The sequence below is a fragment of the Microcaecilia unicolor genome, chromosome 2, assembly GCF_901765095.1.
Source record: "Microcaecilia unicolor chromosome 2, aMicUni1.1, whole genome shotgun sequence".
NCBI lineage: Eukaryota > Metazoa > Chordata > Amphibia > Gymnophiona > Siphonopidae > Microcaecilia > Microcaecilia unicolor.
The window spans coordinates 2,991,805-3,017,539 of NC_044032.1; the positions used below are offsets into that span (position 1 = coordinate 2,991,805).

A 25,735-nucleotide genomic window follows, 5' to 3' on the forward strand; every position below is an offset into this window, starting at 1 on the left:
GTCTTTTTCTGCCATCATCTACTATGTTACTATGTTACTATATTAACTCTAACTCCTCGCCATACTGTCAATTATCATAAAGGAACACTTTTCCCTGCAAGTTATTCCAGTCCCAACCAATAGGGCTGGATCCTCATTGCTCTGACACCTTTAATCCTCTGCCCCCCCACTCAGTAACTCTGATCCCATGGCTCTTTCATTTTCTAAGAAGACTCAGGAGGGAATGTTTGTCATCGGAAAATAATTCAAACACACCCCAAAGGAAAGCATACAGCGCTTCTCTTTTCGAGTTACATGAAAACTAGGTTTCAATGACGAAACAATGATGAGGAAGTGAATTTTTAGAAATGTGGTCACTCTGACTGCAGGAAATAACAGGGACCTTTTTCATCACTGAGTAAACAGATCGCTCAGCTTTCTGAGGAGAGTTAACTAGCAGTAACCCACCCGAGATCCTACGGAGCATCATGCTTTCGGGGGGGGGAGATTAAACAGCAGTGACCCACCTGAGACCCCATAGAGCACTGAGATTTCCATGGAAGATTATCCAGCAGACAGCACTTAAAGGAAGTTTTAAAGAAGAAAGGATTCAAACGATGAAGATTTTAACCAGGTCTTTCCCTGTCTGGAGTCTGATGATCCTTTGCCCAGGTTAGAAACGAATGAGTTCTTTATTTATGGATTAAAGGCAGATCCGATGCCAAATGGAGGAGTGGCCTAGTGGTTAGGGTGGTGGACTTTGGTCCTGGGGAACTGAGGAACTGAGTTTGATTCCCGGCACAGGCAGCTCCTTGTGACTCTGGGCAAGTCACTTAACCCTCCATTGCCCCATGTAAGCCGCATTGAGCCTGCCATGAGTGGAGATTCTACATGGAATGTTGCTACTGTTGGAGATTCTACATGGAATGTTGCTACTATTGGAGATTCTGCATGGAATGTTGCTATTCCACTAGCAACATTCCATGTAGAAGGCTGCACAGGCTTCTGTTTCTGTGAGTCTGACGTCCTGCGTGGCCACATTGAGTGGCCTAGTGGTTAGAGTGGTGGACTTTGGTCCTGGGGAACTGAGGAACTGAGTTCGATTCCCACTTAAGGCACAGGCAGCTCCTTGTGACTCTGGGCAAGTCACTTAACCCTCCATTGCCCCATGTAAGCCGCATTGAGCCTGCCATGAGTGGGAAAGCGCAGGGTACAAATGTAACAAAAATAAAATAGATACTATTGGAGATTCTACATGGAATGTTGCTACTATTGGAGATTCTACATGGAATGTTGCTATTCCACTAGCAACATTCCATGTAGAAGGCTGCGCAGGCTTCTGTTTCTGTGAGTCTGACGTCCTGCGTGGCCACATTGAGTGGCCTAGTGGTTAGAGTGGTGGACTTTGGTCCTGGGGAACTGAGGAATTGAGTTCGATTCCCTGCAAAGGCAGCTCCTTGTGACTCTGGGCAAGTCACTTAACCCTCCATTGCCCCATGTAAGCCGCATTGAGCCTGCCATGAGTGGGAAAGCACGGGGTACAAATGTAACAAAAATAAAATAGATACTATTGGAGATTCTACATGGAATGTTGCTATTCCACTAGCAACATTCCATGTAGAAGGCTGCGCAGGCTTCTGTTTCTGTGAGTCTGACAGACTCACAGAAGCCTGCGCGGCCACATTGGTGATCTGCAAGGGCCAACTTCTACATGGAATGTTGCTAGTGGAATAGGAACATTCCATGTAGAATTTCAAATAGTAGCAACAGTGGAGGAGTGGCCTAGTGGTTAGGGTGGTGGACTTTGGTCCTGAGGAACTGAGTTCGATTCCTTGTGACTCTGGGGAAGTCACTTAACCCTCCATTGCCCGCCGCATAGAGCCTGCCATGAGTGGGAAAGCGCGGGGTACAAATGTAACAAAAAAAAAAAAAAATTCCATCCTCATGGAGAGATTTTATGGGATGGAATTCTTGATATTCCATGTGCAAAAAAATGCATTTGGAGCATAGAAATCCAGCGGAGCAATGAATGATAAGGGATAGGAACATAAGAAGAAAAGATATATCAGGCAGGATCTAACTAAAGACCCATCAAACCCACATGCTGACTCTAGCAGTGGCAAATCTTGGGGGGGGGGGGGGAGGCAGATACAGAAAGTCATTGTGGTTGACCCAAGTGCCGATGGCTGAGCGCTAGAGTGGAGCTTATTTTTGGAGTTTGTAAAAATGACCTTCTTACCCCCCTAATTTTGTTTGTGTAAATGAAGACTTCCAACCCAAAGTGGATGATACGACTGTAAAAAGATCTTATAAAGAAAGGGAAAAGGCCTCAGAAATCCGTGGTAATACAGCACCCTATGGACCGGTCTGTAGAGTGCTCTATAACAGGCAGATGATCAAAAGCCCCGCGCTGTTCCAAACAGCGCTCTGAACAGCGTGGGGCGCTATTAGACCTATGATCAGAGATAATGCATGCAAATTTAAGCAGCGCAATTATCTCTGATCATGGGGTCGAAGTGCGGGCGATACAGCTTTAGAGGCAGCACGAACCCTTCAACCTTTCATTGCCACGGAGTCAGCTTCAGAACATTGGAAGTGCTTTTTATTATTTAGGATAAGGGGGTTATGCACCTAATGTAGGCACATACATATGCGCCATGTTTCAGTTGGTGCAGATGGCTGTACCTAAAGTTAGGCATGACTCCCAGGTATAAGCGCTATTCTATAAACCATGCCTAACTTTAAGCACAGCTTATAGAGTAGCACTTTTTTGGCACTGATTTTTTAGGCACCATATATAGAATCTAGCCCTTAGTGCCGGGGCTCGGGCCCGGTGCCAACAAGCTTCTTCCTGACTTCCTGCTTCCGGGTCTGTCTTCTCCTGCTCCTGTGTGCTGCCCAGGACCTGGATTTTTGCATTAGCACGAAATCACGTTAATGCAATCATCTGGGTCCCGACTCCCAGCATGGACAGAAGCAGGAGAAGACAGATCGTGGGAGCAGGCAGGTAGGAAGAGGCTAGCTGGTTTCCGGGCCCAGGCCCCACCTTGGAGGCAGAGACAGAAAGGTAAGGGGGTGGTTGGGAGGGAGTGGCGGCACGAGCAGGAGGGGGAGGCGCGCGACACTCCGGTTCTGCCCCAGGCCCGGCGTTGTCTCTTGGCAACCCTGCTAAGTGCATACAGATGGCTAAACTAATGCAGAATGCTTTAGCGTGTCCTGTGATATTTATTTATGTATTTTATTTATTTATTGCATTTGTATCCCACATTTTCCCACCTCTGCAGGCTCAATGTGGCTTACAATTATCATGAATAATGGAGGTATATAAGAAATAGCTTTTAGTAATTACAGAAGGATCTTGGTAACATGGTAATGAAAAAGCATGGAATTAGATTAACAAGCAAATAATATAAGACAATTCTGGATCTATATAGAGGATTCACAATTGTTGGTCTGTGTGGTATGCCTTATTGAAGGATTCACATTTGTTGGTCTATGTGATATGTCTTATTGAAGAGATGGGTCTTCAGTAGTTTGCGGAAGTTGGTTAATTCATAGATAGTTCTTAAGTTGTGCGGTAGCGCGTTCCAGAATTGTGTACTCAAGTAGGAAAAGGTTGATGCTTGCATTAGTTTGTATTTTAGACCTTTGCAGTTGGGATAATGAAGATCAAGGAATGTGTGGGATGATTTTTTTTTTAGCATTCCTGGGTGATAAGTCTACCAGGTCTGACATGTATGCTGGAGCATCTCCGTGTATGATTTTGTGAACTAGGGTGCATATTTTGAACGTGATGCGTTCTTTTAGAGGGAGCCAATGTAGCTTTTCTCGTAGGGGTTTAGCACTTTCATATTTTGTTTTACCAAATATTAGTCTGCATTACCACACATTAGCGCCTAAAGCAGTTTTGTAAAAGGGTCTCTATATTAATGCATGTATGTCGTTTCAGCTGTCATGTGGTAAACTATCTTGAATGATTTTGAGCCACTGCTTTAATAAATGAAATTAAATATTCTGAATGTGTTTAATTTACTATTATTTCCCCATTTTTCTGTGTAGGAGGAACTTGTGGACTCTACAGTCCAAGGGAAGTAAGGGGTCCTGTTGGAGTATCACTCTCTCTGCAGTGTCAGTATGAAAAACAGTATAAGATTAACAAGAAACACTGGTGTAGAGGAGAGACGTGGGAGTCCTGTCAGAAGCTTATTCAGACAGAATCTAACAGTGCTGTGATGACGCACAGACTCTCTCTCAGTGATGACAGCGCAGCGCTGACATTCACAGTGACCATGGAGGAGCTCATCAAGGAAGACAGTGGGAAGTACTGGTGTGGGATAACCAAATCCCTCTCTTCAGATCCCAGGCACCCTGTGATTGTGACAGTTCTAGGTAAGTCCAAATAGTGGTATGCTGGAGCCGGTTGTAGAGGTTCAAGAGGATCGCAGTGGTACTCTCAGACTTTACTGTGAGCACTTTTTGATGTGACAGCTGATTGGCTCTGCTGCCCCCCCCCCCCCTTTCTTCTGGAGTATCAGTGGGTGGAAGTACAGTTGCACCAGATCATTTAGAGCACATGAGAAAAAGCAGTCTGTAGCTGCATGAATTTAAGTGCTAGTAAGCAAATCAAAACAAAAATGTGTCATGAAGCTAGGCATGCAAGAAGCTACAAGTGGAAAATTAAGTACATAAGTAATGCCATACTGGGAAAAGACCAAGGGTCCATCGAGCCCAGCATCTTGTCCACGACAGCGGCCAATCCAGGCCAAGGGCACCTGGCAAGCTTCCCAAACGTACAAACATTCTATTCAGCAAGCTATCAAAAGGCTGAAGCTAGCAAAAGCACCAGGCCCAGATGGCCTGGGCCCTGAATATTATAAGATTTTGGGGTCCCAATTGGTTGGTCCCTTTGGGGATCTATGTCAAGCTCTATGTAACCCAACTCAGCAAATGGGGTCCTTAACACAAGCCACTATTGTGAGACTGCCCGAGCCTGGACGGGATGTAGAACAACTGGGCTCTTACCAGCCTATATCTCTATTAAATCAAGACATCAAGCTTTTTGCCAGCATTATGGCATCTAGGCTTGGGAGGGTACTGCCAAACCTGGTCCACACAGATCAGACGGGTTTCATCCCTGGTAGACACTGTGAAAATGATGAGGCTATTGTGATTATGAAGCTCCCACCTCAGGATCCCAGGTCCCTCTTTCACTCAGGGTGAGCTGGTTCTCAGTATGCAGATTTTATGCAACTTAGTCTACAACCCCTTTTTACTCGGGGTGAACTGGTTCTCAAAAAGGCAAACATAGTCAGGTCTCATCAACAGGATTTTTCTCATACAAATCTTTATTCCCGTCTCTGGGGCACACTTCTTTTAGCTTAAAACACTTTCACAAGCTTAAACAGTTCTTCCAGCTTAACCATTTCTTCCTACTCAGTGCAATCTTCCAGCTTAAACCTTTCTTCTTGCACAGTTCAATACCCAACAGATGTCTTCCCCCTGAGCCATCCCACACAGGCATCTGGGCTCAGTACTAACTCAGTCCTGGACACACAGTCCTTTCTTGTAGCACACAGTTCTTATACTTGATACTCTAGGGCCTTCTTACCCCAGCCGTATTAACTCAGTCCTTCTTGGTAACACACAGTTCACCACCAGGCCATAGGGCTCAGCCAGTACTTCTCATGGGGATCCTCCTGCTTCAGCTACCAGCCCTCCTCTGCAGCTGCTGGCTCTCCTCTCTCCCTCACAACTCAGGTGGAGTATTGTGGTTAATGGCCAAACAGGACCCAGCCCAGAACCTGCTGCACCTGTTTCTATCCCCAGGACTCTCCTCAGTCCTAGAGACCTCCTGCTATACACCCCTTACTGGCTCCCTTTTGTGACTCACCCAGCCCTTCTCCCTGGACATTTTAGGGGAACAGCGCCCTCTAGGGGCCTAACCAGGGTAGGACAGCCTCTTCCTTCTCACAATACGCATCCACTAACATCTTGCCATTCTTACAAAAGTGAATGCAGTAAGCTTGTAAGTTGCGGAGTGCGGAGAATGTTGCTAACCAACATGACTTCTGCATTTGCTAGCCTTGTAAAACTCTGTGATGGACATTTAGAGCCATATGTCAGCCTCAGGTCAGAATTACCACAAGAAACAGTTTATAGCTGTGGATAAAGTCCTGTGAAATCCTACACCTCAGAGTCCTTATCTGCAACTGAATAGCCAGTTTGTAGAAGGAGGTACTGAGCCAGCATCCTGTCTCTCTGTTCCTACCAAGTGCCTCAATTGCTGCTTCAATAGTGCTGAGACAGCCAATTTCTGAGCAGGCAGCACCCTATCAGACCTCTGCTTTAGCTTCCGACTAAAGCAGCTTTCAATACTGACATATCTGTGAGCAGAAGTCTTAAAGGCGCCCCTGAGAGGTGAGTGCATGAGTGCAGTCTCCGGGGACATGGGAGATGAGGAAGCCACCTCAAGTCATTTAGCAGCCAGCCATCTGTTCTTTCTCTACTTCACTCATATTGTTTCTTGCCTCATCTCTCCATCTATTCCCTTTCCTTATGCTGTCCAGATTTTATTTCAATCTGGGTTATCCTCCTTCCACCAGGTCTCAGAGATGCCTATTATATCTAATTTTTCATTTACTGCAATATATTCTAACTCTCCCATCTTATTTCTTAGGCTTCTGGCATTCATATATAGACATTTCAAACTATGTTTGTTGTTCCTATTTATATCATGCTTAGTACTTTGCAGTGTTTTGTCTGATTTTTATTTTTATTTAAGGACACCTGATCTACTATGGTTGTTCTGTCCTCCGACAGCCTTGCACTAGTTCGTAATGTGATCCTAAAATGTGTTTAATGATTTACTGTTATTCTCATGTCTAAGGATGCTGGGCTCGATGGACCTTTGGTCTTTTCCCAGTATGGCATTACTTATGTACTTATGACTTTCATGGTTGCAGTTCTCACTGCAAGGTTACATGAACAATGCATTGTGTGTACTGTAGTTCGCAGGTAAACGCAGCCACACTTGCCTATTTGTATAAGAACTGTTACCATTGGTTTCTGTCTCTGCCTAGACCTCCTCTCTTTCTCAGTCAAGCTTGGCTTCTTTGTCTAACGTGTCATTTCCTGATCATTCTTACTAACTCTGTTCTGAGAGGTCAGCTAGGCATGACCTTTCCCGCCAATCGAGGGCCATCCTCTTGGACCACCCTTGCCACCCTACGGCAGGCTCTGTCCCGATTGGTCTTTAACTCCTCCTCCCTGGGCTTGTGAGCCTTCTTGACCCTCCTGCCTCTCTGGCCACGAGGCATTCACCATCTTGCTTCTGACCAGTACTTGTCCTGCTTCCGACTCCCTGGAGCAAACTTGGTTTTTTACCTTGAAAATATCTCCTCCCTAAAGAGATATCGCACATTCCAGTCACCCAGTTTTTTGAACCACTTCTATCTGCTCAACTATTTCTCACCTGCAATAAAGCTACCCTACACCCCTTCCCGTGCACTCCGCTCCATGGATAAATCCTTCTTATCTGTTCCCTTCTCCACTACTGCCAACTCCAGACTTCGCGCCTTCTGTCTCGCTGCACCCTACGCCTGGAATAAACTTCCTGAGCCCCTACGTCTTGCCCCATCCTTGGCCACCTTTAAATCTAGACTGAAAGCCCACCTCTTTAACATTGCTTTTGACTCGTAACCACTCGCCTCCACCTAACCCTCCTCTCTTCCTTCCCGTTCACATTAATTGATTTGATTTGCTTACTTTATTTATTTTTTGTCTATTAGATTGTAAGCTCTTTGAGCAGGGAATGTCTTTCTTCCATGTTTGTGCAGCGCTGTGTACACCTTGTAGTGCTATAGAAATGCTAAATAGTAGTAGTAGTAGTACCTCTCTTCAGATCTCACCTCCAACCACAGAAACAGCTCCCAGAACTGCAGAGTCTCTGTGCCCTGGGACAGCACTTCTGAACATCTGACTGTGAGTAAATCTGTGATTTATTCAATAAAAGAGACTTCATAAAAATAATAGAGACTTCAGGTGATTGGTGTGCCAAGGTTATACTCCAAGATATCAGAGACTTTACCTGATCTACTATGGTCTCTCTTGCAACCTCAATATCAGGATACCCTATCTTCCCTGTTTTGATGATATCTTTAATACCTTATTCCGAACCACGCACTTTTGTGCGACTGTTGGCCTTCCCCCAGTTTCTAGTTTAAAAGCTGTTCTGTCTCCTTTTTAAATGCTGATGCCAGCAGCCTGGTCCCATCCTGGTTAAGGTGGAGCCCATCCTTTCAGAATAGGCTTCCCCTTCCCCAGAATGTTGCCCAGTTCTTAAATCTAAAACCCTCCTTCCTGCATCATCGTCTCATCCATGCATTGAGACTCTAGAGCTCTGCCAGTCTCTTGGGCCCTGCGCATGGAACGGGTAGCACTTCAGAAAATGCAGTCCTAGAGGGGTTAATTGAATGTTCTAATGCATGCTTATTAGGTGTATCATTAGTATTATGCTAACATTGTGGTACATCTCTGATATTTGAATTCCAGTGCTGTCAAATGTGTATATTTTTGATACTGTTTCACGGTAGTTCTATTATTAGATTTCAATGTACTGTTTTCAATTTTATCTCATTTATTGTATTAATGTTTATTCTTGATTGTTTTACTATTGTTATGCTGCTACAAAATTGTAAGTTTTATATTAAACTGTACCTGCTGTATACCGCCTTGGGTGAATCTCTTCATAAAGGTGGTTAATAAATCCCAAGAAATAAAATAAATAATAAATATATTTTTCCATCTTTCCTTTCTCCTCATCTGTCCACTATTCACTAGCTTCCCTTCCCTGTCAACCCAATTTCTCTCTCCTCTTCCAGCCTACTTCCCCATAATCCCATCATCTGCCTTCAGCCGCCCCTCCACCCTTTTACCTTCCCCCTTTCACTATTTAGTTTCTTGCCTCTCTTTTCTTAGGTAGTCGTTCACACTCTCTCATTGCTGTGTGTCTAGACTCTATTCCTTTATCTGCCTACTCTTTCTATCCGTTTAGTCTAATCTTCCTTCCAAACAAGTTTCCAACTCTACAACAGGGAGAGGGCAAAACTTTCAGAAACTAGTGAGGTTTGAGTTACTGAATGAACACACTTGGTATTTGCTTGTAATCAGGGGATTTGTTCCGTGAAGTTGCATGGCCATATGGAATTTACAGTAAAGAGTATTGTATATTTTAACATTAGTTGTAAGTTAGTTGCTACACTGTACCTTTTGTACTAATAAAATATAGAATAAAATTGCGTAAATATATAAGTTTTGTTTTTTCTTGGGAGAGACAGAGCCCTTGTTAAACATTTACCAGCACACCACTGGTCCAAATCCAGCATTTCTTAGTAATAATGATCCTCGTGTGTCAATTCCAGCTTAAGTAGCTTAAGATTATTATCTGTCTCCACTAATGTGCTTCTTCAAAGCAGACTCACACCATGAAGCGATAAAGAAGCATTATAATTGTCTTATTTTCCACTCCTTTCCTAATACTTCTTAGAATTCCATTTGCCTTTTTGGCTGCCTCTGCACACTGGACAAAAAGCCATGGTAAATGACGGCAGATAAAGACCTGCAAGATAAACTCATTGTACATGGTATGCGAGTTTGATTTCTCCTTGCCATTCTCAGGGCACAGACCGTAGAAGTCTAACCAGCACTATTCTTGTATTAAGTTCTGAAGCTAACGTCAAAGCCCCTTAAAATCCACACTCCATATCTATTCAGTCACGATCAGGGTGTAGACCATAGAAGTCTGCCCAGCACCAGTTTTGTCTCCCAATTACCGGCGTCGCCACCCAATCTCCGCTACTATTCCATGGATCCATTCCTTCTAAACAGGATTCCTTTGTGTTTATCCCACGCATGTTTGAATTCCATTACCGTTTTCATCTTCACCACCTCCAGCAGGAGGGCATTCCATGTATCCACCACCCTCTCTGTGAAAAAAATACTTCCTGCCATTACTCCTGAGTCTGCCCCCCTTCAACCTCAATTCATGTCCTCTAGTTCTACCACCTTCCCGTCTCCGGAAAAGATTTGTTTGTGGATTAATAACTTTCAAATATTTGAACATCTGTATCATGTCACCTCTGTTTCTCCTTTCCTCCAAAGTATAAGTTCAGGTCATTAAGTCTCTCCTCGTACGGTTTGCAATGCAAATCCCATACCATTTTTGTAGCTTTTCCTTGCACCGCTTCCAGGCTTTTTACATCTTTAGCAAGATACAGTCTCCAAAACTCAACACAATACTCCAAGTGGGGCCTCACCAATGACTTGTAGAGGGGCATCAACATATTGATTTCAACATATTATACACAATGACACACCTAGATCATTTTTTGGGTGGTGGCTCCTAATGTAGAACCAAACATTAATTAACTTGCTTTGTAATATTCTTCCCAATGTTCATCACTTTGCATTTGTTCACATTAAATTTCATATGCCATTTGGATGCCCAGTCTTCAAATTTCCCAAGGACCTCCTGCAATTTCTCACAGTCTGCATGTGAATTAATAGATGTGTCATTTGCAAATTTAATGACCTTCTCATTGCACATATGTTAAAAAACACTGGTCCCAGTACTGATCCTTGCAGCACACCACTATTCACCTTCCATCATTGAGAGAAATAGCCATTTAGCCCTGCCTTGTGTTTTCTATCTTTTAATCAGTTCCCAATCCACAGCAGAACACTGGATAGCCTCCTATCCTATGGCTTGTTCATGAATGACTTTGTCAAAAGCTTTCTGAAAATCTAGATACACTATCAGGCTTATTTTCGAAAGAGAAGGATGCCCATCTATCGACACAAATCGGAAGATGGGCGTCGTTGTCACAGGGTCGCCCAAATCGTCATAATAGAAAGCCGATTTTGGGTGTCCCCAACCGCTTTCCGTTGCGGGGACGACCAAAGTTCCCAGGGGCGTGTCGGAGGTGTAGCGAAGACAGGATTTGGGCGTGCCTAACACATAGGCGTCCTCGACCATGGAAAAAAAAAGGCCGTCCCTGAGGAGCACTTGGACGACTTTACCTGGTCTTGTTTTTCTTATGACCAAGGCACAAAAAGGTGCCCGAACTGACCAGATGACCACCGGAGGGAATCGGGGAAGACCTCCCCTTACTCTCCCAGTGGTCACTAACCCCCTTCCACCCTCAAAAAAAATCCTTCAAAATCTTTTGTGCCAGCCTCTATGCCAGCCTCAAATGTCATACTCAGGTCCATCGCAGCAGTATTCAGGTCCCTGGAGCAGTTTTAGTGAGTGCAGTGGACTTCAGACAGGCAGACCCAGGCCCATCCCCCCTCACCTGTTACACTTCTGGTGGTAAATATGAGCCCTCCAAAACCCACCAGAAACCCACTGTACCCACATTTAGGTGCCCCCTTCACTCGTAAGGGCTATGGTAGTGGTGTACAGTGGTGGGTAGTGGGTTTTTTTTTTTGGGGGGGTTGGGGGGACTCAACACACAAAGTAAGGGAGCTATGTACCTGGGAGCAATTTATGAAGTCCACTGCAGTGCCCCCTAGGGTGCCCGGTTGGTGTCCTGGCATGTCAGGGGGACCAGTGCACTACGAATGAAGGCTCCTCCCATGACCAAAGGGCTTGGATTTGGTCATTTCTGAGATGGGCGTCCTTGGTTTCTATTATCGCTGAAAATCAGAAATGACCAAGTCTAGGGATGACCATCTCTAAGGACGACCTAAATGTCAAGATTTGGGCGTTCCCGACCGTATTATCGAAACAAAAGATGGACGCCCATATTGTTTCGATAATACAGGTGTCCTCACCCCTTTGCCAGGACGTTTTGCAAGGACGTCCTCAGCAAAACTTGGGCGTCCCTTTCGATTATGCCCCTCCACACCAACCAGCTCACCTTTATCCATATGTTTATTTACTCCTTCAAAGAACTGAAGCTAGTTGCTGAGGGAAGATTTTCCATGGCTGAATCCATGTTGACTCTGTCTCATTAAACCATGATTGTCTATGTATTCAATTATTTTCTTCTTTATATTAGTTTATATCATTTTGCTCAGGTCTGTAATTACCCAGAACCAGTGGCATTCCTAGGGGGGGGGGGGGGGGCGGTGGGTGCGGTCCGCCACCCGGGTGCACGCCACTGGGGGGGTGCCACGTGCGCCTGTCCTCCATTGTTCCATGCTTCTTCTCTGCCCCGGAACAGGTTACTTCCAGTTCCTGGGCAGAGAAGAAGCATAGAACAACGGAGGACAAGCGCGCGTGGCACACCCCCAGCGGCGTGCATCTGGCGGGGGGGGTTCCTTCGCGGGGGTGTCCTTTCGCTGGGTGGGGTCTGCGCTATATCGGGGGGGGGCGTTGCACCCAGGGGGGCGGGGCACATTGGCGATCCGCCCCGGGTGCCAGCCCCCCCAGGAACGCCACTGCCCAGAACAACCTTGGAATCCCTTTTTAAAAATTCGTGTTACATTGGATGTCCTCAAATCTTCAGGTACCACAGATAATTTTAATGATAGGTTACAGATCACTAACAGTAGATCAGCAATTCATATTTGAGTAATTTCAGTACACTGGGGTGCATACCATCCAGTCCAGGTGGTTTACTAACTTTTAACAAAAGAAGGAGGTGGAAAACACAACTTCAAGAGATCAATCCGAGACACAGGGTGAGATGCTCCAGGAAAACTTTATTAGGACCCTACACGGTCCGTGTTTCGGCTTTAAAAAAAGCCTTCATCAGGGGTCGATCAGTGGATGCACAAAGTGTATACTGATTGACAATGGAGCACATAAAATATCGTCTCTGAGTAAAATAAAGTGTACTGCCTCAAACTATTTCAAATTGAATCTGTTGGTACGAGGCAGTACACTTTATTTTACTCAGAGACGATATTTTATGTGCTCCATTGTCAATCAGTATACACTTTGTGCATCCACTGATCGACCCCTGATGAAGGCTTTTTTAAAAGCCGAAACACGGACCGTGTAGGGTCCTAATAAAGTTTTCCTGGAGCATCTCACCCTGTGTCTCGGATTGATCTCTTGAAGTTGTGTTTTCCACCTCCTTCTTTTGTTGAATTTTTGTGGAAACTGCGAACCCCTTTTGTTTCTGCTGTTACTAACTTTTAACCTATTAATTTGGCTCAGTAAGTCTTCCAGGTTCATCAGGATTTCTTTCAGTTCCTCTATGTTGTTCATCCTTGAAAACCATTTCTGGTACAAGTAGATCTCTTACATCTTCTTCAGTAAAGACTAAATCAAAGACTTTATTCAGTATCTCTGCAATGGTCTTATCTGAGTATCTTATGGTCCCATTGATTCTCTCACAAGCTTTCTGCTTCTAATATTTGCCTTTACAGCAAGTTTGTCTTCAAATTCTCTTACATATACATAGTAACATAGTAGATGACGGCAGAAAAAGACCTGCATGGTCCATCCAGTCTGCCCAACAAGATAAACTCATATGTGCTACTTTTTGTGTATACCTTACCTTGATTTGTACCTGTCCTTTTCAGGGCACAGACTGTATAAGTCTGCCCAGCACTATCCTCACCTCCCAACTACCAGCCCCGCCTCCCACCACCGGTTCTGGCACAGACCGTATAAGTCTGCCCAGCACTATCCCTGCCTCCCAACCACCAGCCCCGCCTCCCACCACCAGCTCTGGCACAGACCGTGTAAGTCTGCCCAGCACTATCCCCGCCTCCCAACCACCAGCCCCGCCTCCCACCACCAGCTCTGGCACAGACCGTGTAAGTCTGCCCAGCACTATCCCCGCCTCCCAACCACCAGCCCCGCCTCCCACCACCGGCTCTGGCACAAACCGTATAAGTCTGCCCAGCACTATCCCCGCCTCCCACCAACGGCTCTGCCACCCAATCTCGGCTAAGCTCCTTAGGATCCATTCCTTCTGAACAGGATTCCTTTATGTTTATCCCACGCGTGCTTGAATTCTGTTACCGTTTTCATTTCCACCACCTCCCGCGGGAGGGCATTCCAAGCATCCACTACTCTCTCCGTGAAAAAATACTTCCTGACATTTTTCTTGAGTCTGCCTCCCTTCAATCTCATTTCATGTCCTCTCGTTCTACCTCCTTCGCATCTCCGGAAAAGGTTCGTTTGCGGATTAATACTTTTCAAATATTTGAACATCTGTATCATATCACCCCTGTTTCTCCTTTCTTCCAGAGTATAGATGTTCAGGTCATCAAGTCTCTCCTCATACGTCTTGTAACGCAAATCCCTTACCATTCTTGTAGCTTTTCTTTGAACCTTTATTTAAATCAAAGTTTGGCATTTCACTTGACAGTGCTTAGATTGAGAATTGTGGCAATATTGGTAACATTTCTTCTCTTGTCTCTTTACTGCAGACTCATGGGAGCTGATTGGACCAAAGGAAGTGAAGGGGTTCGTTGGAGGATCAGTCTCTCTGAAGTGCTGGTATGAAAGAAATGTTAAGATTAAGAAAAAATACTTGTGTTGGGGACTAAAGTGGAGTTCCTGTGATATCCTTGTTGACACAGAGTCTAAGACAAATGACAGAATCTCTATCATGGATGATCGTGAAACGTTCACAGTGACTATGGAGCAACTCACTGTGGAAAACACTGGGCTGTACTGGTGTGGGGCACAGGGACAACACTGGGATTCTGGGTACCCTGTGATAGTGACCGTTCTTCCAGGTGAGTCCAAATCCAACATTTCATTCTAACAATGACGTGTGTGTGGGCAAGGTAGGAAGGGGGATTCTAAAGCAGGCCTAGCCCTACCAGTAGGCAAAAGGTTGGCGTCCTTTAGCCATAGAACGCCATGAAAAGGAGATCCCCTTTGGTAGAAAGATAAGCTAAGTGCCTTCAAATGTTTACATTATTCTTTTGATTATAAGTACTGAAGAAGAGGTTGTAATGAAAATAGTAAATGCACACACAAAAAGCATTAAAAAGTTACAATGACGAATTGAGGTTTTTCACCAGTGATAGTACTGGAGTCTATGAAGAGCTGGCACTAAGAAATTATATCTGCTACCGAGCTTAGACAGTTGAGATTTTGTCCTCCATTAAAATTTTAAATAATACAATTTAAGTTCACAATTGAATATTACAAGACTCTCAGTGAGAAATATCTTAATGAGATTGAATTTTCAGCTTGACATTTTGTTATTCACAAGTGAGTTCACTGATGTGGAGGGGCATAATCGAAAGGGACGCCCAAGTTTTCCTGGGGATGTCCTCGCAGGACGGCCCCGTGAAGGGGTGGGGAAACCCATATTATCAAAACAAGATGGGCGTCCATCTTTCGTTTCGATAATACGGTCAGGTACGCCCAAATCCTGAAATGTAGGTCAACCTTAGAGATGGTCGTCCTTAGACTTGGTCATTTCTGATTTTCGGCAATAATGGAAACCGAGGACGCCCATCTCAGAAATGACCAAATCCAAGCCATTTGGTCATGGCAGGAGCCATCATTCGTAGTGTACTGGTCCCCCTGACATTCCAGGACACCAACTGGGCACCCTAGGGGGCACTGCAGTGGACTTCACAAATTGCTCCCAAGTGCATAGCTCCCTTACCTTGTGTTCTGAGTCCCCCAACCCCCCCCCCCCCCCAAACCCACTACTCACAACTGTACACCACTACCATAGCCCTTACGGGTGAAGGGGGCACCTAGATGTAGGTACAGTGGGTTTCTGGTAGGTTTTGAAGGGCTCACATTTACCACCACAAGTGTAACAGGTAAGGGAGGATGGGTATGGGTCTGCCTGACTGAAGTGCACTGCACCCAGTAAAACTGCTCCAGGGACCTGCATACTGCTGTGAGGGACCTGAGTATGACATTGGAGGCTGGCACAAAATATTTTTAAAGTTATTTTTTGAGGGTGGGAGGGTGTTAGTGACCATTGGGGGGGAGTAAGGGGAGATCATCCCTGATTCCCTCCGGTGGTCATCTGGTCAGTTCGGGCACCTTTTTGTGCCTTGGTCGTAAGAAAAACACAATCAGGTAAAGTTGTCCAAGTACTCGTCGGGCGCCCTTTTTTTTCCATTATGGGTCGAGGATGTCCATGTATTAGGCATGCCCAAGTCCCGCCTTCACTATGCCTCCGATATGCCCCCTTGAATTTTGGCCGTCCCTGCGATGGAAAGCAGTTGGGGACGTCCAAAATTGGCTTTCGATTATACCGATTTGGACAACCCTGGGAAAAGGATGCCCATCTTCCGATTTGTGTCGAAAGATGGGCATCCTTCTCTTTCGAAAATGAGCCTGTTAGTGTCCTTAAAAGGCGAATCAAACAGGACTACTTTGTTTTTCTGTCGCCATCTAATGGTTAATGGACAGAACCCACAGGTTTTGGACTGGTCTGGTGAGACTACAGAAAAGAAAATTAGCAGGTAAGATCTAATTTCTCCAATGTAAATAACCACAATTATAAAGTAATGAATATAACTATAAGACTAAGATAGAAATAATTAATAAATACTAGTTCACCTACTCTTCATGTATAACCTAAACAAAATTACACATGTAAGTGCTGAAGCATATACATCTATCCAGGGAAGTGTTGCTGAATATCCCCTCCCAGTCTAGTCAGCACAATTTAATCGAGTAGGAGCCTCCCCTACATGGTTACATTTTTTAAAATAGTTACCTGATGTCACAAAATTGACTTAGGGAAGTTTTATGAGCAGAGGAAGATGTAGAGCAAAGATTAGTCATATCACCTGCTTATATGAGAAGTAAATTATCTCTGTGGACAAAGAAAGAAGACCTGATCAATAAGAACAATACAGATGGGATATAGGCAGTGGTGTGCTGGAGCAGGCTCTCACAGGCTCGCAAGAGCCGGTTGTTAAGTTTTTAAGAATTTTGGGAGCCGGTTGTTAAAGTAGGGCCCTCCATGGCTACTTTAACAACTGGCTTCCAAAATGTAGGCTTGGGCCCCCTGCTGAATTCTCTTTTACTTTGCTGGTGGGGATGCTGAGCCCTGCCAGCCAAGTAAATAGACTGCTGCTGCTCCCCGCTCCTTGTTTCCAGCTCTGGGCAGCAGGCTGGGACTTCTCCAGCATGTGTGAGAAGTTTCAGCATGCTGCTCAGAGCAAGACCTTGGGAGTGGTGGCAGTCCATTTATTGTTTGCCAGCAAAGGTATGCCTAGCGTGCCCGCACGAAGGGAGGGAGGAGAGAGAGGCAAGTGTTGTTACCCCCCCCCACCCCCACCTGGCCACCCCTGGCCCTTCCAACTGCAGAGCTGGCTATGTACGGAGAAAGAGCCTGTTGTTAAAAATTTACCAGCACACCCCTGGATATAGGCAACCGTCAGGGAAGCTGTTTAGAAGAGTGCATGTGATATTTTGCAGTAAAGCAGTATTATTGAGTTAAAGAATCTCTAGCATAGCATGAGAGGAAGCCCTCAGTAACACAATCCCAACATTTGCAGGTCCAGAGTTGGAGCATTCTGTGGATCCTTTTTGGCACTCCTCAATTTTCAGTTTCATTATGTATGTCCTCATGTTTGCATTCATCCATCTGGTCTTCTTCCTTTATGGATATCTGGAAGATAAAGCAAAGTCAGGTAAGTGAGTTCTGGTCACTCATCTCACAGTAATATAGTATATGACAGCTGATAAAGACTAGCATGGCCCATCCAGTCTGCCTAGAAAGACAGCCAGGGTTGTATCAGATTGTCAGACATCTGTTGGGAAGAATCATTATGGTCTGATCACTATAGATAGTCTTTCACAATTGGAACCACTTTAAGAAAGTTTCCAACCTACAACAACAGCACATTACATCCAGAGGGAGAATAGAATCCAACACTTTCTGGGATGCTGTACTACCAAGATTCCCTGAAGAAGAAATAGTTGATTTGGAAACCGACTGGCCTAAAACCAGCCTCTAGATTCTAAATTAAATAACACCTCTCCGCTCCAAAACTAAGTTGGTACGGAAGAGTGATAGATGATTCACCCCAGACCTATTAAAACTAAAATGAAACTTGAACGCAAATGGAATAAAGATAAATGCGATCTATACAGGACCAATTGGTGAACGGCAGTCCACACCTACTAAAAAGCTACAACCTTAGCAAGGAAAAAATATTACTCAGAGCTGATTCAAACAGGAGGATGCAATACAAAACAACTATTCTCCATTGTCAACTCGCTCACTACATCTTCAATATCTGAAGACGTTGCGATAGAGAAACTCCCCACAGCAAACCACCTAGCCATTTACTTTCAAGACAAGGTAAATAAGCTCAGAATTGGTCTCCTCCCTGCCACTGACAAAGATTTTGACTCACCAATGACCCTGTCTCCAAAAGAAGGCATCCCTGCAAATAGAACCTGTAAAGAATTTGACACTACACAGTGGTCAGACTTTACCAAACTGTTCTCAAAGTATGTTCCCTCTCGTTCCATGCTAGACATCTGCCCATCCCCTCACTTAATAAAAGTGGCCCCATGAACATTCCGTGCTAATGTTCACTCATAGATCGAACAGAAACTGTCGCAAGGAATCTTCCCTCAAAGCTTGGCTGAAATCATCATCACACCAATATCTAAAGATCCCAACCAACCTAGTCAAATGGTTTCTAACTATAGACTGGTGGCCTCCATTCCATTCTTTGCTAAACTAATGGAGGGAATTGTGATTCTACAGCTCATCCACTACTTAGACTTTCATGATATCCTCCCAGCATCCCAACCCGGATTCCGATGACATCTCAGTGTTAATTCCCATCCAATCAATCATCAAAATTGACATATCCAGGGTCCAACAATGTATCAACTTATTAGAAAAATGGATGCATGGTCGTAAGTTAAAGCTCAATGTGTTTTAACTCAAAACTAGACCAAATTCCTAAAATGATCACCGTCAATCAAATCAAATTTACCCTCTCTCGAAACATTATACTCCTAGGCGTCCAAATCGACAGCACAAGGATCCTACTCAAGAGACTCCAAACCATTCAAAATATGGCAATCAAACTAGTTTTTGGGCTATCAAAATTTGACAGTGTCTCCCCATTGTATATCAAACTACATTGGCTACCCATAGAGAAAAGAGTGTCTTTCAAATCAGCATGCATCATTTTAAAAACACTACAAGGACTGATCCCTAGCTATCTGCTAGCTCATTTCTGCTTCGCAACCTCTGCAAGAAAGAACCAGGAGATGGGAAACTGCTAATTCTTTCACCTTCCCCTCATCTAAGGGCAAAAAAAGACTAACGCTCTTTGACAACAGTCTTGCTGTCCAAGCAGCCAGACTCTGGAAAGACATTGCCAGATCGTTTTCACCTTCACAATCATACCTCAGAGGTTTTGAAAAAAAAAAAAAAAAGATAAAAACTCTCTTATTTAGGAAATATGTATTATAATCAAACTTCTGCCTATCTCCAAAGCAATTACAGTGTAAATCTGATGTCCACACCTCTTGAAAATGTCTGTAAGCCACTAAGAACTGAAAAGGTGTAAGCAGGCTATAAACCCAAATGTGATGTAATCTGTGACTCCCCCTTTATCTTAAGGTTTGTAACTGACTCCCAATGCAACTTTTCTCCTCTGCCTCCTCTTTTTTATTCTTTAAAAACTAAAATACTGGAAGCTACTGCTAGAGGTGATGGCAGCCATTTTGAAGAGGCTGCCATGCTGAGCAGGAGTGTGTGGGCATCACTTATGCCCGTTCCCCCCGTCCCCCACCACCAGGGAGCTGTGAGGTAGACCAGAGGGGCTTATGGGGATGAGAAAGGGGGCTTGGGCCCAGCCTTGATTTTCTTTGGAAGGTGGGAAGGCAAACCAGAAGGAGGAATTATACCGTTCTGAAGAATGGGAGGGAGCATCGGAAGGGGGATATGCTGTTCCAGGGGATTGGAGGGGGGATTGGGACCTGGACTGGGGTAGAGGGGGGGAGGGATCAGAGGGGTTGAGGCACATTTTATTATGCGGGTCCCGATTGATCAGTTGGGGCCCGCATAACTGTCTTATACAGGTCCTGACTGAATATTGGTTGGGTCCCACACAAGCTCCAGTTGCTTTGTCTGAATTAGCTCCGGATCCTCAGTGCTGGTGCCCGGGCATGACTTTGGCATTGAATATCTGGGGCTAATTCTGACCACCACAGCCTGAATATTGACCGATGTGTTTTTAATAAACATTGTTTTGATTTGTTGTGTTTATGATTTAACTTAATTTTATATTAATCACAATAGTTTACATTTTTTTATTTATTTGAGTATTTGTTAGACCTCATGATCATGACAATATCTCAGGAATGTACAAATCAAGAAGCAATTAAACAGAGTAGGACAGAGTAGGCATTGGGGCCGAAGGGGACAAGATGGCAGCTGCCATGTGAGGATGGGATCCTTGTCGCTCTGAAGAGATAGCAACTTACTGTGATGGTTAAGAAAAAGGGGAACGTTCAGGTGCTCCAGTCAGCATCCTCAATGATACCTTCCAAGGGGTGCCATGGAGTAATTTGTTTTGCAAAAAACCAAAGCCAAACCATCTATGGTAGCCACTGCAGGAGATGATGGTTTGGAGGGGGAGGGAAAAAACTTTGAACTCGGAGCAACACAGTGCTCCTGCACTGCTGAGTGCTGTAGTAGGCAGAGCAACCCAAGTGGGGAAGGCACCCAAGATGACTCCAAGCTCCTTCTGAATCAGTGCGTCAAGCTCCAGCTCTAGCTGTCTTCAAATCTAGGCTAAAAGCCCACCTTTTTGAGGCTGCTTTTAAATCCTAATTCTACTTGTTCAGTACCCATGTCTGTCTTATCATTCCAACCTTAAGTAATTCCCTTATCCCTTAATTGTCCTGTTTGTCTGGCCTAATTAGATTGTAAGCTCTGTCGAGCAGGGACTGTCTCTTCATGTCCAGTGTACAGAGCTGCGTACATCTAGTAGTGCTATAGAAATGGAAAGTACTAGTAGTAGTGACATCGCAGATGCTTGGAGATCCTATGGATGAACTGGACCTCAGGGAGGATTTTCTTTTCTGATGAGATGTTAATCCTAGCCCTGTGACTTCGTTGCAGAAACAGGAACATAGTAACATAGTAGATGATGGCAGAAAAAGACCTGCACGGTCCATCCAGGCTGCCCAACAAGATGAACTCATGTGTATATCTTACCTTGATTTGTACCTGTCTTTTTCAGGACACAGACCTTATAAGTCTGCCCAGCACTATTCCCCGCCTCCCAACCACCAGCCCCGCCTCCCACCACCGGCTCTGGCACAGACCGTATAAGTCTGCCCAGCACTATCCCCGCCTCCCAACCACCAGTCCCGCTTCCCACCACCGGCTCTGGCACAGACCGTATAAGTCTGCCCAGCACTATCCCCGCCTCCCAACCACCAGTCCCGCTTCCCACCACCGGCTCTGGCACAGACCGTATAAGTCTGCCTAGCACTATCCCCGCCTCCCAACCACCAACCCCGCCTCCCAACCATCAGCTCTGGCACAGACCCTATAAGTCTGCCCAGCACTATCCCCGCCTCCCAACCACCAGTCCCGCCTCCCACCACCAGCTCTGGCACAGACCATATAAGTCTGCCCAGCACTATCCCTGCCTCCCACCACTGGCTCTGGCACAGACCGTATAAGTCTGCCCAGCACTATCCCCGCCTCCCAACCACCAGTCCCGCTTCCCACCACCGGCTCTGGCACAGACCGTATAAGTCTGCCTAGCACTATCCCCGCCTCCCAACCACCAACCCCGCCTCCCAACCATCAGCTCTGGCACAGACCCTATAAGTCTGCCCAGCGCTATCCCCGCCTCCCAACCACCAGTCCCGCCTCCCACCACCAGCTCTGGCACAGACCATATAAGTCTGCCCAGCACTATCCCTGCCTCCCACCACTGGCTCTGGCACAGACCGTATAAGTCTGCCCAGCACTATTCCTCGCCTCCCAACCACCAGTCCCGCCTCCCACCACCGGATCTGGCACAGACCGTATAAGTCTGCCCACCACTATCTTCGCCTCCCAACCACCAATTGGGAAGGAACATTTCAAAATTCTTCAGTGCCAAATTTGATCAAGCTTGGGAGAGGATATGAAGTTGCAGAATCCTAAACTGGAGACATCATTGGGAAAAGGGCAGATTAAGGCAGTTTAAATTACAATTGTTATATTGAAGCACTTGAAAATTGTGTTAACAAACGATTTGATCAGTTACTTGGTCTTTCTACTGAGTTCCAGATTAAATTTAATCTTTTTGATAATACTCTGTTGGACCATGCTAGAAAATTTAAAACTTTACAGAAATCATAAGTATTGCCACACTGGGACAGACCAAAGGTCCATCAAGCCCAGAGTCCTGTTTCCAACAGTGGCCAATCCAGGTCACAAATACCTTGGCAAGATCCCAAAAAAGAATCTTGTGCATTAGACACAACGCTTTAAAAGCCAATGCAACCTCATTATATCATCTGAAACACTAGTGAACCTATTAATTTTGAAAATCAATCTCACAGCAGTTTTTTTGAATAAGCTGTAACTTATAAGTATTTAGAGCATACCCCTAAATACAGTACATTATAGTAATCAAGATGAGGAAGTCGTCATCTGAACTAAAAGAGCAAATGCCTCCATTTTGAAAAATAAGCAAATTCATCTCTGTTGTCTTAACTTAAATAATGTCTTCCTCCAAAGATGATTGACTTACAGGCCAGTCAGTGAAGAGTCTAAAATCACTCCCAACACAGGAGACTCTGTTTCAGTTGGAAGTATCCTATCATCGGTCAACCTGATAGAAGAGGGTGCAATGAGTACTGGATAGCCCTGAGCAAGCCACTTAAACTGCTAGGAGCCTCTCCAGGCCATGTAAATGGCTTTAAATATAGGGGTGATTTTTTTTTTCCTGTTTCAGGTGTTGTTTTCTTTTTGCTTAGGGTATTGTTAAGAAAACAGTACGAATATCTGTAGACTGTATCTTATTTTGGTACCTTCTGTCTCTGTATTAATCTATATTAAGAGTTATTTGGTGGATCATCTGTTCTGCTTTCGTGAACTGTAAAATGAAATAAAAAAAATATTTGGAATCAAATGTCAGATTTGTGATCACAATATTCTTAGCATATATCTTTTGTTGGTCAAAAATAATCAACACATCTTTATTTTTGCTTTTAGGAGACCAGCAAAGAAAAAGAGTGCACAGAGTTTGACAAGAATGAATCTTCCATGTAAAGAAAACAATTGATTACGTCAAGGTTAATAATTATAGGATGCACTGAATTTTTATTACACTTACAGAGTTTGATTTTATTACAGGATGCCTATGTAAGAAATCCAAGTAGGTGCCTGTTCTGCCTGTGCCTTTATAAAAAAAGATCCCAGATTCAGCTCCAATGGTGCACAAAAGCTAATATGTTATGGTTAGTTTTGCGGTAGTTTTAGGCCTGTAGGCTACAGGGAAGTTAGGTTCAATTAGGCTTTGCTTCCTAGCTGTTCAGACCAGGCCTGAACTGTGTTTTTAGGACAATTAAGCTTCAGCATTATTGATCTAGGCTTGTGTACCAAAGAGCATTGCAACGTGGAGCTGGACTGTTTACTCTAGATGAGATCATGAGACAGAAGAACCGTGATGCAAAGTCTGTAGGGTCACGATGATCTCAGACAATTATCCCCTCCCATGAAGGTGGTCAGAAGGTAGGTCTGTAGAGACTCCCCTTTGATGGGCCTATCAGAGAATGGGTTGTGAATGTTTAAACTGACTAGCGCCTTTTGCATCATAGGACCAATTCCCATGATTTTTATTTATTGGGATTTAATGATAGAATCCTCATTGAACCTGACCAATCATGAATTGCCAAGCTCCATTACATCCATGTTAGCCTGTCAACAACCAATGACAGGACATATTATTAATGGCTACGGAAACAAATCCTATATAATCTGGGATTTCTTGGATAAGAGTTAGAGTGAGAGAGATAGTGGAGAGAGAGTGGAGGAGTGGCCTAGTGGTTAGAGTGGTGGACTTTGGTCCTGGGGAACTGGGTTCAATTCCCACTGCAGGCAAAGGCAGCTCCTTGTGACTCTGGGCAAGTCACTTAACCCTCCATTGCCCCAGGTACAAATAAGTACCTGTACATAATATGTAAGCCGCATTGAGCCTGCCATGAATGGGAAAGCGCGGGGTACAAATGTAATAAAAAAATAGAGAGAGAGTGAAAGAAAGTGAGTGAGTGAGTTGGAGTATGTGAAAAATGGTGGACTCCAGCCCAGCAGAGGGACTGGAAAGATGTGCCATGGAGAAAGATGTCTCGCTAAGGGGGGAGAACAAGGATCATTGTATGTGGTGGGAAGAAATAGTGGAACGCCCTTGGAGAGTGTGTGCGTCTAACAGCAATTCTGGAGGATTGACTTTTGCACTGCTCCACTGATTGGTTTTTGATCTTGGTGATAAAAGCAACATGGATATACATCTGGCAGTGGGATCATTGGTTCTACATTGAGGAAGTGGACTGATGTGTTGTTGTTTTTCAATGAGAGTATGTGTGTGATGTTGTATGGATAATGTTTGAATTGAGCAACAATGGGTTGAGTAGGTATAGGTTTTATTCATTTTGTTGAGGAATGCTTTTGATGTAATAATGATTTATAATTAGCTACAGTCATTGTTATAATGATTATCCTAGAAAAAGGTGAGAAATTCCTAGTCAGACTGAACTAACATCATAAATTTAGCTACAGTGAAATTCTGTCTTAAAATCAGTGGCGTTCCTGGCCTGGATGGCACCCGGGGTGGATCGCCGATGCGCCCCCCCCCCCCCCCCCGCTAAATGACCCCTCCCCCCCTCCGGTGAAATGACACCCCCCCCCCGGGTGCACGCCGCTGGGGGGGTGCCGCGGCGCGTGCCTGCCCCGAGTTCGCTAACTTCGCTCGTTTGCTGCAGCTCCCTCTGCCCCGGAACAGGAAGTAACCTGTTCCAGGGCAGAGGGAGCTGGAGCGAACGAGCGAAGTTAGCAAACTCGGAGCAGGCGTGCGCCGCGGCACCCCCCAGCGGCGTGCACCCGGGGCAGACCGCCCCCCCCCCCCTTGGTACGCCACTGCTGAAAATCAGACTATTTTTGGAACAGGACTGGCCTGACAGCAACTAACAAAGTCTAAGTCCATTGACCAATCGGGGGGTGGGGGGTAAGTTAGAGTAAATATGTAGTATTGACTCTGTGTGGAAACATTAAATATAGCATCTTACTGAAACACAGAGATAGTAAGTTTCTATATATGTCTTTAATCAAATCTTAATTATATTTGTTAATTAATCTGTGTGCCTATTAATTTGAGGTAAATAAAAGCTATACATTAATTCCCAAGCAAAGTTGTATTCACTGAGCACCTCTCGCTTATATAAATCATAGTATTGGGAGGGTATTCTGGTAATTCCTAATAAGATATAATCAGATCCTCTAACAAATGCACAGATTGCACCTGCTCCTCAGGCAGAGGGACTCGGAAAAAAGAATTGGCATCATTCCGGTTTATTTATTTATTTTTATTATTCTTTATTAAGTTTTAAACAACTCATAATATTCATTTTAAAATGATATTACACAAAACATTCACTATTATATATAACAAAAAAAAAAAAAAAAAGAAGCCCCACAAAATCAATTCTTTCTATCAACCACATAATTTAGGTAAACAATCCAAGATTTAAGGAAAAGAAAAGAAACAGATGTTCCATCATTAAATCAAGACTTGTATCATGCCTGGAGGGTTAACTCAAAGTTGCTATACA

The 25,735-nt window shown here is 44.6% G+C and overlaps 1 protein-coding gene across 1 annotated transcript; it reads left to right on the forward strand.

The window, feature by feature from the left end:
• Nucleotides 1-428: 428 nt before the first annotated feature.
• Nucleotides 429-23,945, forward strand: LOC115461792 (polymeric immunoglobulin receptor-like). Its single transcript, XM_030191834.1, has 5 exons — nucleotides 429-651; nucleotides 4,039-4,368; nucleotides 14,368-14,679; nucleotides 17,428-17,562; nucleotides 23,124-23,945. The coding sequence occupies exons 1-5, from the start codon at nucleotides 597-599 to the stop codon at nucleotides 23,156-23,158; spliced, it is 867 nt and encodes a 288-aa protein (XP_030047694.1). The 5' UTR covers nucleotides 429-596; the 3' UTR covers nucleotides 23,159-23,945.
• The last annotated feature ends 1,790 nt before the right edge of the window (nucleotides 23,946-25,735 follow it).

Bases quoted from the DNA above. Each gene is read 5' to 3' on its own strand.
- LOC115461792 (XM_030191834.1), top strand. From the start codon at position 597: ATGAAGATTTTAACCAGGTCTTTCCCTGTCTGGAGTCTGATGATCCTT. The intron at 14,680-17,427 runs GTGAGTCCAAAT...CAACATTTGCAG, and splicing joins GATAGTGACCGTTCTTCCAG to GTCCAGAGTTGGAGCATTCT. The intron at 17,563-23,123 runs GTAAGTGAGTTC...TTTTGCTTTTAG, and splicing joins GGAAGATAAAGCAAAGTCAG to GAGACCAGCAAAGAAAAAGA.